Source organism: Camelus dromedarius, chromosome 17 (assembly GCF_036321535.1).
Source record: "Camelus dromedarius isolate mCamDro1 chromosome 17, mCamDro1.pat, whole genome shotgun sequence".
NCBI lineage: Eukaryota > Metazoa > Chordata > Mammalia > Artiodactyla > Camelidae > Camelus > Camelus dromedarius.
This window is the reverse complement of record NC_087452.1, coordinates 22,879,403-22,895,691: the sequence shown is the minus strand read 5'-3', so window position 1 is coordinate 22,895,691 and position 16,289 is coordinate 22,879,403. Positions and strand designations below refer to the sequence as shown.

At 43.4% G+C, this 16,289-nt stretch overlaps 1 protein-coding gene across 2 annotated transcripts in view; it reads left to right on the top strand.

The window, feature by feature from the left end:
* The window catches only part of SYNPR (synaptoporin), a 272,798-nt gene that overhangs the window by 228,823 nt on the left and 27,686 nt on the right, over positions 1 to 16,289 (top strand). For both annotated transcript variants that reach the window (XM_010986373.3, XM_031470673.2), the window contains one exon: positions 1,671 to 1,869. In XM_010986373.3, coding sequence (XP_010984675.1) covers positions 1,671 to 1,869 — 199 coding nt within the window. The remainder of the gene's footprint in view (positions 1 to 1,670; positions 1,870 to 16,289) is intronic.

Here is a 16,289-nt window from a genome sequence, read left to right as displayed (position 1 = left end):
TGAACAGATGACACATTGTAAGTGAGACCAAAAAAAAGGTACATTATTTGAAAATCACTTTAGAATATCAAAATAATTGGCATGATTACCTTTTAAATCTATTTCATTTTTCAGCATGCCCACAGACCAACCTATTAAAAAATATTGTAATATCTCTGGCAATGGGACGAGAGGATCTCTACAGTATAATCATGATGAATGCCCCCTATTTTCCTGAATTTTACTGAAACTGTACACTTTTCTGGTTGACAAGAAACAGGAGGAGGCTCAGTATACACAAGCAAAATCAGGTGGACTATGTAAACAGCGTTCTCAAGTCAAGCAGTAATTTTAAAAGAATAGGTTTCTGAGAAGGAAGGAACTTACTTACAGGGCTGCTGTGAGCATTAAATAAAACAATGTCTGGCACATAAATGCACCAATATGTCAGTTGCAATTGGCATTACTGTTTTACCGTTTTGTTATTACCTAAATTGTGAGAGAATGTGCCCCACAAATCCGTTTTAAAGGAATCAAGTTTTGCTTAGTAAGAGAAATACTTCTTAAGCATAAGTTGGGACTTTATCAGGTTCATCAAAGGCTTTGTCATCATTATTACTTTTGTAGGTAATTTTCCAGGTGGCCCTTTACTGGTATCGCTAAACCTTATTCATGTCTATTTCCGCGTGCCTCCCTAATACTCAAGGAATAATTTAGTCATCTCTGAAGAAGCAGAATTTTGGCTTCTGTGTTGAATTACAGATCACCACCCAGTTCACAGTGTGAGCTATCATACTGGGTATAACACATTTTCCTTAGACGTTATTTATTGAGCAGGAAATATTGCCCTCCAAAGTCTTAACTTGTTTTCTATTAAGTAATACATTGAACCTCAGTGCTGTCCTGATAGAATTTATCCTCTAAAATAGAAATTCTAAAAGCTCAATCAGGTTAGGGTTTATCAGTCATCTTTTACAGAATCAAGAGTGTTTGTACACTTATCCAGGTCCTATTTACTGAGTGCCTGACAAGTGTCAGGCGTGCTGGACATACAGAGAAGAAGAAACTCAAGATTCCAAGTGAAGTGGAGGTAGAAAATAAAACTAATTAAATACATTACTAAGGATGTGTGGCTGGTGATGAGAGCTGTGAGTGACGGTGAGCAGGGTGATGAGGTAGAAATGTCTAAGGGAAAGGAGCTATTTTAGATTAACAGTCAGGGAAAGTCTCTTCCAGGAGATGACGTTTGAGCTGTCACCTGAAGGCCACGAAGGAGCCAGTCATGGGCGATGTCAGGAGACAGTGACTAAGGAAAAGGGAACAGCCAGTGAAAAGGCCCTGAGCCAGGACCTCGTAGGAGACCTGATGGGTCACGTTTAGGAGTCAGGATCTGAGTCCAAGTATGATGAGAAAGCACTGGAGAATTTAAGCGGAAAGATGTGGTCTAATCCTCCATCATTTCAGGTTCCCTTTCCCCTTCTGCCCTCTCTCTAAAGTGACTAGCTGTGGTGGAACCCAGTGGAATGATGTGTAATTGCAGTGTCCCCGTCCACGACACCAACTCCAATCCCTGTAATTTCGCTTAATGAGCTTGTCCCAGAGACACACCACAAAGGTCCCAAGTCACATCTCACCTATGGCATCAAGTTTTCTCTCCGCAGCATTAAAGCGTCTCCTCTCTGGTACCTTAGGTTACACCAGGTGACGTTTGAGGTGCCCACCTGCGAGGGGAAGGAGCGGCAGAAGGTGGCCCTGATCGGCGACTCCTCGTCTTCGGCCGAGTTCTTCGTCACCGTCGCCGTCTTCGCCTTCCTCTACTCCTTGGCCGCCACTGTCGTTTACATTTTCTTCCAGAACAAGTATCGAGAAAACAACCGGGGTCCTCTCATTGTAAGTGGCTTGTTTTATTTACTTACTTATTTATATATTTTTTACTTTTCCTGTCCCATTTAATTTCATTTTCCAATGCTGGAAGGACGTTGGAGTTACCCAAGCCCTCAGGGCAGGTATGTTAAAGGCAATCACTTTTTTTTTTCCCATTCAAATCTCTTAAATCTAAAATGAAAACATGACGCCTGTCATTCTTTTGTGCCCCTGAGTGGGAGAAGTATTGTGAGAGTCGCTAGAAACGCCTCTGAAATAAATGGCTGGCAATCTCATGAGATCAAGGAAAGAGCCGTGAGGCTTGCTGAAGATTTATTTATAATTCCAGTATTACGGAGTGAGTGGACCACTTTTTCTCCCTGGTTATTTAGACAATGTAGCTTTTGCTTATTTGAAATGTGTTATGCCTTTAGTATATGGTAGACTGGTCATCGAATGGTTTAGTTTGAAGATGGAGTTCTCTGTCTCTGAATCTCTCGCTCTCTCTCTGTCTCTTTTTACCACCAACCCACCCCTCTTTCTTTTTCTTTATTCAGTGGTTCAAGGACTTGCCTGGGTGAAATCAGTCTAGCCCAGCAGGTTCAAGGAGGGACACACACACCTAGGGGGACACGACGATTCTCAGAGGGGCACGTGGGAGCAGATAATTTTAAGGAAATTTTACATTTCTCAACCTTCACATGTACATTTGCCTAAAATTTGTCTTCCTGAGAATGCCCTGCTTCTGAAAGTATCTTGCTGCCTGCTTGATCACCTACACCCACGTTATAAAAGAAAAGCATCCTTCTTTTCCATCCCAAGTATCACTACTATACAGTACATTGCTAGGATGCAGAACCTTTGAAGGACTGGAAAAAAAAAGGACCACTTGAAATATGGGTGTTGACGTAAGTGAGTGATTCAAATGCCTCAGTAATGTTCCCTTTTGCACTGAAGGAGGTTTCCAATTTTTTCCATTCAATAAAATAGAAAATTCTAATCTTCTGGTCAGCTGATAGATCACTGACAAGTCACTTTTGATGACAGATCACTATGTGGTCTGGGACAAATTACTCAGAAGGAATTCAGAGAAATTAATGGCGTCACTGTAGCCAGACTTCATCCATTCTCATCTACTCATTTATGTGAGCAAGCCCTCTCAACACATGTATAAAACAAAAAATGGGAATAGAATTTATGCTGAATCATATCCTTTAGAAGTAAATAATATCTGTTCCTTGAAAATACATAAGGGAAGAAAAACAGTCCCATACATTTCTAATCAAATTTTTACTTTTTAAATGAATTATTAGCATTTATAATGCATTTATGTTGTTTTGGACAATTGGGTATTAATAATATTTGTAATGATCACCTAACCCAAAAGAAATCTTTGATACTTAGATACTTAAAGCACTAGGGTCATAGGTAATTAAAAGGTAATTTAAATTTATGTGCGTATTTTTGTTGCAAAGAAGTATAGTAAGGTGACCGATAAAATGTTTTCCAGTATAAAAAATTTTATATGAGGTTATAATTCAGTGAGGGAAGTATAATGGAAGTACAGGTTCAAAAGGAACATGTCAAGTTTTCAACTGTCAAAGGGGAATTCGGTTATTAATTTTTAAATAGATAATAGTGTCACTGATTCCATTGGATTCATCTAAAAATGGACACAATGGGGTATATTTTTAAATATCAATACTTGTGCTGGATTCTTTGCAACCATTTAGACCTTTAATAAAAACAAAGTTAGACAATGTCAGCTTTATACAAGTAGGAACAGTTGTTCCAAAATTTTTTAGGGAGCATGTAAGGGAAATAAACTTTACAGATACCTAATCTAATCCATGTATTATAGAGACCAGAGCCTTAAAATAAACATGTTTTGAAGGGTAATGGGGAGAAATCCCTATTTGGCAGACTTCATGATTAAGTTCGAAGGGACTGGGAAAATGTAAGTTTTGTAGCACATCCGTATGTTATGGTGGAAAAGAGGAAATCAGCAGAACTTGAACCTTGGGACAGATGTCTTTTTTGTTTCCTTCTTCCCAATTGGAGCGTCTAGTCTTAATGGCTTTAAAATATGTTTGACAGAGTCACCTACCTTGGGCTCATCCCTCCCGTGATGTGCAGATAAATACACCAGAGATAGATAGATAGATAGATAGATAGATAGATAGATAGATAGATAGATAGATAAAACCAACATGTGTGCATTCATTCCTGGAGACACAGAGACACTCTCATGAAATTCCAAAGTCTGAGAAGACACTCTGACTTCCAGAGAGAAGAGGTTGGTACACCTCATTTGCCCATAAAGTGGGAAAAGATCTATTTTGTTCTGCAAAACTACCTTCTCCTTCATACGAAGCACTCCTGTGAAGCCGTGCTGTTTCATCTCTGTGTAAATAGTCTTTCCCATCTAGCAGGATGTAATGAAATCCTGAACTGTGTACTACACTGGGTAGGTTTTGTTTTATTACATTGTGGAAGAAGGGGAGGGGTGGGGGAGATAATTTCAGTAATAAAAAAGAGAAGGCTCCTAGGTGAAACTTCGGTGATATTAAAAAACTGACGTGCTCATTACTTAGCAGATGGAAGTTAATTTCAAGGTGAGCCCGGATCCTAAGAGTCACAGAGCAGAATGGATGTAGAGGGTCAGCGCGAAGCTATCTATGATGGCGGCAGAGGGCAAACCTCACCAGCTCTAATCCCACCATGACGGGGCGGGGACTGGGGAAGGAGGGGTGGCGTCTTAGACCCACCCTTAATTGTGAGTTAGCAGGTTAAAGCAAATAGACCATGTGAGCAAGGTCTCAAGAAGGTGGTTCGTACCTAAAACAATTCCACACACTGTGTCAACCATCATCGTATGTTTTTTTGTTCAGAAAGATGACTCCTGATCATTACTTGTTCTCTCTGTTCTTGTTACCAACTATCCCTCTGCTGTTGCTTTGTTTTTAGGAAGACACACATTCTCCCCTTTATTCTGTAGCTCAGGATTGCTCTCTCATCCTCTGGGACATGACATTGCACGTCATGCATAAATAAGATCGATATGCAGGAGAGTGACAGGGATGGTAATGGCGTTGACAGTAATAACAACAATAACCCCCCTCTGATCTTGATTGAGTTTTTACTATGTGTCGAATTGATTTAATACAACAACCCTAGCTTATGTGACTGTTCACATTTAGAGACGAGGAAGGGGAGGCTCGGAGGAATTATCCAACTCTCCCAGATCACATCACTAATAGTCAGAGGGTAGAGTTGGAACCTAGGTCTCTCCAGATCTAGGGCCCAAGGTTATAACCACCATGCACGATGGTCCAAAATCCTGATCGGCCGTGGGCGACAAATGCACAGGGGCATAAGGGGGTAAGACGAATTGGCTTATACACCTAGACAGCTCCTATTGTTTTCTTGCTCTGGATATAAAAAAACCAAACCCTAGAACCCTAGACTTTTCTGCTGGTTTGACTGTTGGATAGATTGTTCTTGTTTTTTGGTTTTTGGTTTTTTTGTGTTTTTGAATTTGCCTTCAGAATCCATTTGGAGTTAGAGAATGGGTGCCGGGAACCTTTGATGCTGGAGGAACTAGAGAATCCTGCTGTTTATCTCTATTGTGCATGGAGGGTGTCAGGGACAGAATACAAGCTTTACAAATGCCCAAGATCAATGGCTGTTACGAATCAGAGCTCACCAGGACTGAGTCCCATACACTTGCAAGCAGTTGTGAGCAATTTCAGGCCGACTGGAGCCAAGTGTATCAATGTCCGTTTTTTAAGATACCTTTCTCTACCGAATATGCTTGACAGGATTGCACACCTTTAAGTAAAAACGAGAAGCTGAATGTCTTTCGAAGTCACGTAATGGTTAATGATGCTGAATGACCCAGTAGCGAGAAAATCAGGCCAAAAGAGTCAGCCAGCTACTGTACGTCTCTGCAGTAAGTGCCTTCTTGTGCCGATGAATAAATATCACTCTCAGAAAGCAGGAACGGCCACCTGAATGGCGCGTGATTGTGGAACTGAAATGTCACATCTGGTTGTATCATTTTGTCATGTTCCTTAGAATACAGTTTTAAAGCCAGTCTCCTGCCTAGATTCCTGAGACAGGATGTTCTGAACCATTTTCAGATCTCATGTCAAACAGTGACAATGTGAGGCTTTAGGGGTTTTTTTTTTATATTAATGTAAAGTAGGTTAAAAAAATAACTTACCTTACAGGGCTGACAAAGCGCTCTAAGAATGAGTAGCTGATACACACCATCCCATGTTTTGGTGAACCCTTGTCACGAGAGATTTGGTTTCCAGTAAGTACTCTAAATGTTAAGGAGCATCAATATGCACCTTAAGATTTTATAGGAAAGGAAGGAGCCGTGTTGTTCAAACTCCCTTGCTCCCACAAAGGAGACCAGGTTGACCGAAGGTGGTTTATGAGACTAGAAGCGTTTACCCATCGCAGGCACGTGGTGGTCCCATGACTCACATTTGTTTTATGCCCAGTGCATTCCAAATATTTTCCTGTTTCTCATCCAGCCTCACAGCAATCCTGAGAGGGAAGGAGAGCAATTGCAATCAGCCTCCTTCTACAGATTCACTTTAACTCCTTTTTATTGAATGCCAGGCATTGGAAAATGAGTCCCCGGGAGATCAGGAAACTTGCCTGTGGTCAGAGAAGTTAAAACGGCAGAACAAGGACTCAGGTTCTTGGGCCAGTGACCTTGAAGGTGGTGGCTAAACTACGGAGTCGTGGGTTTTAATCGCCCTGTTTGACCTATTACTGAACAGTTGGGAACCTGTTACTGTATTTATAGAATGAAGCTGATAACAACACATGAGTCACAGGGCTGCTGTAAGAACAGGAGGAGTTAATCCCTCCCTGCAAAGCCCTTGGCACCGGGAGAGGCACTCCAGTGAGTGACCAGTGGAAGGTGTCTAATTGTAGCACTGTTATTAATCCATCGTTTTAATTATTCTCCTGCCCGTTTCAAGGTAGTAATCCTGGCCCCACAGAGGGGAATTGCAGGCACCTTTCTTTAAGGGCCTGCAGCCCTCACCATCCTCCTTCCCTCCGGTCCCCCACCCCAGGCACTCTCTTCTCCCTCAAGCCCCACAAGGACCCAGCCTGACTCAGGACTACTCCTATGACCACAATGGTTAGACTGAGCCTCGTGATTAACCTTTCTGTTCCTGGAACCGTACTCTGTTCCACGCCTGGGAGGTGGACTTGTAACTTCCAAACGAAAGAAGGCTCCTCGTTGTCAAGTACAGTCTGAGGCCATCACGGAGAGGAAAACAGGGGGCAGGCACAGAGCTGGATGCTGAGCGAACCCAACGCGGGCTCCTGCCTCTCGACTGCATCTTTCTCGGCTGTCTTCAGGGCCGGGGATCTCTGCAGTCCCTGAGCCCTTTAGAAGTTGCTGAGAAACCCCTCCCTCTCCTCTCCCTTCCTCTCGCCTCCCCTTCCCCTCCGTTTTTTCCTCTCCCTTCTCTCCTTTCTTCCCTTCCTCTCCTCTCTCTCCTCTCCTCATGTTAGTTGCACTTCATGTCTAAGTGTATTTCACTTAAACAGTTAGTGTCTTCAGTGGGCCAAGCAATGTGTGTATAGGGGGGTAATTAAAAGCATCCCGTCTGGTAAGGAAAATTATTTTAAAATTATGACTCTCCTTGGGATGACCTGCTAGAAGTTATGCAGATGGGCTTTGGCAGCCTGGAGGAGGAAGGGTACCTCTGCCTGGAAGCCAGGACACTCCCTCCCCAACCAGGGTGGACTCATATTAAAGACAACGCCAGAGGATCTGGTGGTTGGTGAGAGGAGGAGTGAAGGAGATTATTTTTTAAGTTCTGCCCCAAGTATAAAGTATCTGATGCTGAAAGGATTAACATCATTTGAAGCCCCCAAAGTATGTCTCTTGTTACTGGTAGACACCGCTGTAGGAATGTGACACTCTGGCTTGTGGGGGGGGGTACGTATTTTTCACCTCCTCGCTCTCTGAACCAAGAAGTGTTGGCAATACAAAAGGGCGCAGACGTAACCTTAAGTGAACTGTTAATCTAAACTTCTACAGATTTTGCATCAACAAATACTATTTTTTTCCCCAGAATCAGCACCACAAGTAAATTAAACCCATTTAAAATGTCCCCAGCACACGGTCCACACATTTGATCAGATTTTACATCCTCAGCTCTTCTCCAGCGTTCTTACATTAGTGGATTCTTAATTACAATTTCGATGAGGGTTAATTCCCACCGTATTTGGTACTGTGTTTCTCCAATTAACCAGTGAAGTAAAGAGATGAGCTGTGGCCCAGTAGCTTTAATAAAGGCAGGGAACTGCTTATGAAATTAGTGTGATTTTTCAGGAGCCCAGGGCTCTTTCTGGCCCGTGTTGGAGCCGGTGCCTTCAGAGGCTAGCAGAGACCGTTTGCCCAAATCCCATCCTCTACTGTCAGGTCTCCTCTCATCCCAGGGAACACATCATTCAGTTAGAAAAATCAGGACCTAGTGGAAACTTGGCAAAGGCCCAAACATGTCTTTCCTGGGTGATTGTGTTTTTCCTTTAAAATAGCACGAAATGGGAAATGTGTCTGCTCCTTGGCCCAGGACACCTAGAGAAAACCACGCTCTCCTTCTCAGATAGACCAGGGGTTCTCAACTCGTGGGGGGACATCTGGCAATGTCTGGGGACGTTTTTGATTGTCACTGCTGGAGCGAGGAGTGGTACATTGCAGACAGCTCGTGGGTAGAGAACAAGGATGCTGCTAAGCCTTCCATAAGCACACTTGAGAATTCTCTGGCTCAACATGGCAGTGGTGCTGAGGTTGGGAAACCCTGATTGACACCAACAACCAGCAGCTATTGAGCACCTACTGTGTGCCAGGCACTGTACAAGTACTTTTTGGGGTAACTTTTTTTTTATGAAGTTTGGTTGATCTACAATGTTGTGTTCATCATAAGTGTACAAGTACTTTTTACACGTCTTCTCTTTAAATCCTTAAGCTACTACCCCTTTGAGTTTGTTGTTTTAGTTCCCATTCTTGAGATGCAGAAAACTGAGGCTGAGGGAGGTTAAAAGATTTGCCCCGGAGGCACTTCGGGTCTGTCTGACCTCAGCTCCAAGGCTGCTTCCTTTTTTTCTGAAGTCTTCCCCATATAGAGGACTCCCTACCCCTCACTGTGTTCATGTCTCTTGGTCTGTGAAACTCACTGCTACCTCTTGGCTTCCCTCATGCCCCTGTCTTCTTGTGTTCCCTCTCTTAGCTACCACACACGTGCACACAAACACACACACACACACACACACACACACACACACACACACACACACACATAACCTGCACATCTTAGCTCCGTAGGCTTTTTCTCCAAAGCTCTGCCTTCCGATCTAGCTGATGTACTAGAGAGGAAAACGGTACCAACCCCAATTCTTTAACCAGTTTTCGACGATGCCGCTGAAAGAACTGTTGTATTTTCTGGGAGGACTTCGAGCACTTTTGCACTGCTCCTGACTCCATCTCTAATTGTGACATTTGAGCCAGTTTAAATGTTTCCAAGCAGCTCAGGGCACTAGTTTAAACTCAGGGCTGCTACACGTTGTTTCAGTAAGACTCGCAAAGGAAGAAAGAGGGCAAGGATGTTTCCCTATTCAGTTAATGCCTATTGACAGTTTAAAAAAATATATTTGTCTTATACTAGTTTCCCCTTTAGTGCCCCCAGATATTATTGGCTTTTAGTCTTTGTTTTTTCAATGAAACAAAAGTTCATGTAGTGTTTCCCTTTTGATTACAAGTCAAAGCTCTTCCTTGGATTCAAGAGTGATGATCATGGCTGTTTAAGTCCTGCTGGGTCCCAGGCCCTGTGCGAGGCACCAGAGCCACAGGGCAGGATGAGACCCAGCTCCTGGCCTCAAGCCACCTGCTTTATTCCTATTACCCTTGAGGGCAGGATCTGTCATTCAGAATTCAAGCTCTGTACCCAGACTTCCCGTGTCCAGATCTCCATCCCACCACCTGACATCCGTGTGACTTTAGACAGGTTATAGAAACTCTCTATGCTTGGATTTCTTCATCTGTGAAATAGAGATAGCAGAGCTGCCAGTCTGATTAAGTGACTTATCGCACACAAAGCAGTTAGAAGAAGAGCAGGTGCTCATTAATGCAAGCCATTATTTTCGTCATCTACCCTGGCGGCCATTCTGCGCTTTCTGTGTAGCTAGAGTTTATTAAATTTCAGTGGACTGACTGGCTGAAAATTAAGTGAATACGTACAGACTCCTCTGACTCTCATCTTGAGAAATGCTTCGGAAGGCTTCTTGTCGCACTGTTAACATCAACACTCTTTTGTATTAAATTTTTCGTTCGTTGAGCCTCCCAGTTCAGCATAAGCTGCTGTCATTACAGACAGATGTAGTCAGCCCGAAGGTGGGGTCACCCTGGCCCCATCACTCAGTTCCCCTCCCTTCAGCTCTCCCTTCGCCCTGACCCTGGCGCCCTGATCTCATATTTTTGTGAAAGAGGGGAAAGAACACAGGTCCATGAAATCAGCCAGGCTCCCGAGAACAAGGAGCCTGAATCCCTTATCAGCTGGAAAATCTGAAAATAGCAGGAGATTATGAAGAGCTCAATTGTGTAACAAGAAGAAACTTGGAAAATTTTGCTTGTTTGGGAGCATTCAACTGTGAAGCTGGGTTCAGACTTTTAGCCTCCTCCTATCATTTTTTTGCAAGTGGTGAAAATCGCCCTCCTCACCCCACCCCACCCCCGTGATGGCAAAAATATCCTTACTATTTGCTAAGTTTATTTCTTTGATTCCAGAACAAGCAGACACTCAAAGACGCAACTTTGAATCGACCAGGGCTCTGAGCAGTTCGAGACTGTCTTGTGCTTTATCCCCACAGTTCATTAAACTTTCAAATAATTGGCACCAAGTCCAGAGCTTGGATTTTTTTGCAGCCCTCTTAGCCCTTTCTCCCAGCTGGGCATCTTCATTTCCATTGCTTATTAGCAGGACTCTGATAATCAAAGCCACAGAGCCGCACGACGGAGGGCTTTCAGAAGTTGCCCTGGGAGCACAGAGAACGTGACTCCAGGTAAAGCTGGCTTGGGTCCCTTATGAGGGACGTGGTTAATTGAAAAATACCTGAGAGCTTGGCCAAGCTGTGGTCTCCCCTTCACTCAAATGCCTACTTATCTGAGACCTGCGACTTCAATCTGTCTCTGTGTTATTCTGAAATGTCTAACAAACATCTAATTGATTCATATACTGTCTTAAGAACAGCAAAGGCTGAATTGTGATGTGGTTCATCTATGGCCTAGTGGGTCCGCTACCCAACTGACTAGCCCCTCCTGTAGGCAGAGGAGTATGTAGCTATTGACAACCTAGAAATTACAGGACCAAAAATAAGACATTAACAGGGTGGAAAAAGAACGCAGAAAAAAACTGCAGTTTAGGCTCAGGGAAAGCCATTGTTTGAGCTGCCATTCACTCTCGATCGCTTTCTACAGGCCAGAAATTAAATAAGATAGAAATCTTGTTTAATTCTCCAAACACCTTGTAGGTGGGTATTATTGTGCCCATTTTACAGATGTTGGATCAGATTTACAGAGGTTAAGTAACTTGTACCACGATGCACAGAGAGTAGGACTCCATAGACACGCGCTTCATCGTGGTACTGTGCGGCCAGCCTATTTGTACCTGGAAATAGGAAAAATGAAGCTCCAAGAATGTCTGTCCACCTCTTCAGCACCCACAGTGTGCAAGACGTATGGGGGCTGCGGTAGGAGCATCAAATGCGTAAGTCCTCACCATGCTGGAGCTGACAGTCAGTAAGACAAGACAGAGACACGATAAAAGCACAAAGCAGTGTGTTTTATTACGACCAGTGATAAAGACATCATGTAGGAACCAACAGGAGAGAGCAAGTGCTAGTTATTGGCTTGAGTGGTCAAAGAAGGGTGATTGAGTCTGTGAGATTTGACAAAGCATAGAGACAGGATCCAATAGAGCTGGATGGAAGGGAGGGCTTTTTGACCACAGGGTGGCTTGAGCAATAACATAATAGTAGGCGATTTTTGTTAGCCTGGCAACTTCCTTTTTAGACTCATACAGTGCTGCCGAGCTATCAGTCATGGTGCCTCACCCGCTAACATCAGATGGTCAGGTAACTCCAGCCAGGCAGTCAGTCTCCTCTGGGATTTACCTATGGAGTGAAGGTCTTCCTCTGGAATTACTAGGCTAGGAAGATGTGAGTCTAGCTGAGAGGGGCCACACTGCCCACACTGCGGAAGGAGTCTATGAAAAATAAAGCTGAGCAGAGATAAGCAGATCCTAGATACAGAGAGAAAGAGACAGAGTGATTTGACTGGAGAAAACAAAAAATGAGCACCTGGATTTGGCCATACCTGAAGCCAGACACTCTAGATTTTCCAGTTTTGTGAGTTACTGAATTTCCCTTTGTGCTTGCTAGTTGGCTTTGGGTTTCTCACATTTGGCAAATGAAATAATCTTGACCTCTCCTTAATCTCTACCTCGTCTATAAAATAGTTATAAGAACCCATATATCAAAAGATAATTAGTAAGATTAAATAACACATGTCTAGTAGGATGGTTAGGTGCTAAGCACATAGTAGATGCTTAAAAATAGTTTATTTATTTTTTCTTAGGACTGAGAAAGAATAAGGTAGAATAACCCTGGTGGTACTTTAATATTCCTCATAATCTAAGTCTAATTCTTTCCCTTTGTAATGGCTGCCTAGTATTCCATTATCATCACCATAATATGAACTATTTAACCAATCTCTTTTTGTTGGAATTGGAATTTTTGCATGGCTTTGAATTTTTCTCTCTCTTAAGCAATGCTTTGATGATCAGCCTGGTCCTTCAATCTTGACACATATTTTAAACCAGGTGTTTAGGAGAAAAACCTCAGAAATTGATTGTTTTCCTGATTTTTACAGTAGAAGTTACTATTATAAGCCCTTATGAAGCATATCTTTAACACCTTACCTCTAATCTGAGTGAAAAATGTGGATTCCACCTTTTTTTTGACTCTACGAAGCCCCTGCAATCTTCTGCTGTTGGAGAAGAGTTCTCCCAAAAAGATGTACAAAGGGGATGGTCTCTTCAGAGAGGGGAAAAAAATAAAACAACTTGTTCTCAGGAGGCTGCCACTGAAACATTTGTTTTGAAACTTGAAATACTAAGGGGACATCAGGAATTCAATTCAAGCCATGTCTGAGTATGCAGACGCTCAGGGTTTCATCACCAGGGAGAATCCCCTAGACGGGCATAAACCCGCACGGCAGCAGAAGCCCAGCCCCGGAGCCGGGCTCTGCGTGCCTTGAGTTTTGGCAGAATCCTTTCTCACTGAGATCCAGCAAGTCAGCTTCAACACCATTCACCGCACCCCTGACCACACACGGAAGGAGAAGATAAACATACAGAAGTTCCATGTGATGATTTTTTTAGAATAATGGAATGCTTTGTAAGTTTCTTCCTGGGGTGTCTCTAATGCCCGCAGTTCTGCACGGAGCCAGCCGGCAGATGGTCAAGAGGAAGGCGAACAGCAGGAGTCTTTGTCCAGCCCTGCCGGCTGCACTTGGCCTCCCGAGAGAGCTTCTGCATAACTCTGGTGGCTTCTTTCAAACTCCCAATTAAGCTGTATCCCACAGCCTTCCTTCCCCACCCTGCCCCTCCCCCCCCCTTTTTTCCCCGCTCATTCTGTAAATTGTTGATTCAGGACTGAAAAAATACAAGACCAAACTATATGGAATTAATGCTCCTGGTTAAAAGATTCAGCTGCTGAAAACCTCATTCTGGGCTCTATGAAACCCTCATGCCTAAAAGGTTGGCGGGGTTGTAAGGAACAGGGTGGGTGAGGGGCCCTGCAAAGGAGAGAACCGTTCCATGTTAGGTCATCTTTATGGAGACTCAGTGAAGTGGCCTCCTACCTCCTGTCTTCCGTTCTTCCAACCCTCATACTCACTCCAGATACAGCTGCATTTATGCCATGGGCCATCTCTGGCTTAGAGAAAGACTCTCCTCACTCCAGCATTCAAGCCCCTCTGTGTCATGACCCTGTCACCTGCTCTCCAGAGCCATCTCTTACCGTTCCCTGTGTCCCATGGGTTCACCACGCTGAACTCCTCACCACTCCCTAAACATGCTGTCTGCAGTCCCTTTCTGCATGAGTCATTGAGCACCTGCCACCTGGGAGGGTCTCCTCTCCTCCCCCATCTCAGCCTATCAAAATCGGAGTCGTCCTCAAAGACCCATCTCCAGTGCCGTCTGTTCCATGAACTATTTCGTCATCATCCACATCCTTACTCCAGAAGGTACACGAGTTCTCCCTCCTCAAAACTCCGTACCTCGGTGTGGAAACTTCCTCTGTGTGAAAAACGTGAGTGCTCTGTTCTTCAGTTAGATGTGATTTTGTCTGATTGACCAGTAAACATCAGGCATCTGAAGGGCAAGGACTCTTTCTAACACAGCTATAGTTCCCTCGAGTTGGTATTCGGGTGAAATCCATGACCTCCCAAGTTGGCCATCAGGGATGGGGTCTGTTGTGCGCATTCACCCAACACCTGTTTGTTGAGGGTCCCTGCTGTGTGCCTGGAAATCAGGTTAGCGCCGGCTGCACACAGCAAATGTGTATTTCAAGAGAGACACAGGGAGATCTGCCAGACATAGAGAATATGCACCATCTAGAGAGGGGTCCAGAGAGACCGGAGGGATCTGCTGGGACCGCTTACACTTCAGGCATCAGAATTTTAAAAATCACAGTAAGCATCACTGTTGTTAAGACAGTCCCTCATCTCAGAAGAAACTGAGCTTGCTGTTTCAAAATGTTGACCCCTGGCTCTTCTCCAGTGCTGCCTACCACACGCATGCTACCGTGTAGGGGGAGTCTGCCCAGACAAAGGATCGTAAGGTATCTCTGTCCTGTACTTCGTTCTGATTAGACAGTTTGTAAAGGGGCAATGGAATCAAAGTACAGTACACTAGCATCCCCATAATCTTTGTTTCTCTCTGAAAATGTGAGATTTGGCCTTACTTCATACCTTTCATTTAAAAAGAGGTATTTATAATGGTGCTTCACCAAGGCAAGTTCAAATTTATAAACTTCTGAAGCATCCTTTCAGCCACTGGTTACCGATGCCTATCTGGTTTTCTGTTTGTGGGAAGTGATCTGGGAAGTGTGTAATCAGAAAACTAAAGAATTACTCTTGAATAAGAGTCATCCTCTTAAAGACTCAGATATGAATTTTCTCCAAAAAGAAGTCGAGAACGGGTAATATTCTGTTTTCAAAACTCAGATCATTTCCAAGTACTTCTAAAAGAAAAGAATGCTCTTTTCTATCATGCCTAATAAAATAAAGCGAATTCATTAAGATTTTATACTCTTGCTGATATAAAGTAATTTGATGACAGAATGTATATGAATGGAATCTTGGAATAAGTGGGTCCGTGAAGTCAACTTATTTCTCTAAAATAAACGAAATTCCCCAGAAGAAAAGATTTTTCCTGGCTGGACAAGGTGACTGTCCGCATCTCTTATCCCAAGGCAATGACACATTGGCAGTTCTCTGCTTAGGTGTCAGGTTCCTGTGCTGGAGAATGAGCTTCTTGAAGGCAGGACTGGGTTTGTTATCGCTGAAGAACCAGCGCTAAGATGGAGCAGGAACTCAGTAAGCGCTTATTAAAGGAACGCATCTCAAGCCCCAGTGTGTGTGCATGGTACCTGGTTCTCTTTCACTAGAGTGGACTGTCAGTTTAAGCCAGTTGTAGTCTATCAGAGAGTTCTTCATGCTGCTGTGGGTCTTGGGGTAGCAGAACAAATGATTCTTTTTGTTGTAATTCAACTCAAAATCTTTCCAGTTGATTTTTTTTTTCTACCTACTGAACCAAATTACTGTAACAGGCCCTCATGTTCATCAAAATTCCGTTTCTTGCTATGCTGTCTTTGTAAGTGCTCTCAGCTACCTCATTGCTATGAGAGTATTCAGTCTTCTCTCCTGTCTTAAGCATTGTTCTTGCAAGAGATTAGTGCCTGCTGACTTTTGAGTAAAGCTTTATGCTGGGCACCATCACCTAAGCCTGTCTCTCCAGCTTCCTTTGCCCACTCGTTTAAAAGTTTATCTCTCCAAAACAGAAATACTTTCCTTCCCCCAAAGCTCCTGAATTAGGGGAAGGGGTCAGAAATTAAATGCTGTCTCATCACTCTTGTTGAGAAATACGGAATCCTTATTGGTTTGTGAAAGTAGGAAATAGGAACCTGTTTCTCCCATCTGAAATTGAACAATAGCTAAGTAGAAGTGAAGGGATAGATCTGAATTTAGAAAGGCTGTATTAAATCAGCCTAAATCAAAGCTGATTTCACTCTGGGAACTGCATGCATGAAAAGGTATAATTAGAAAAATGTGATATTCTGCTGCTTTTATG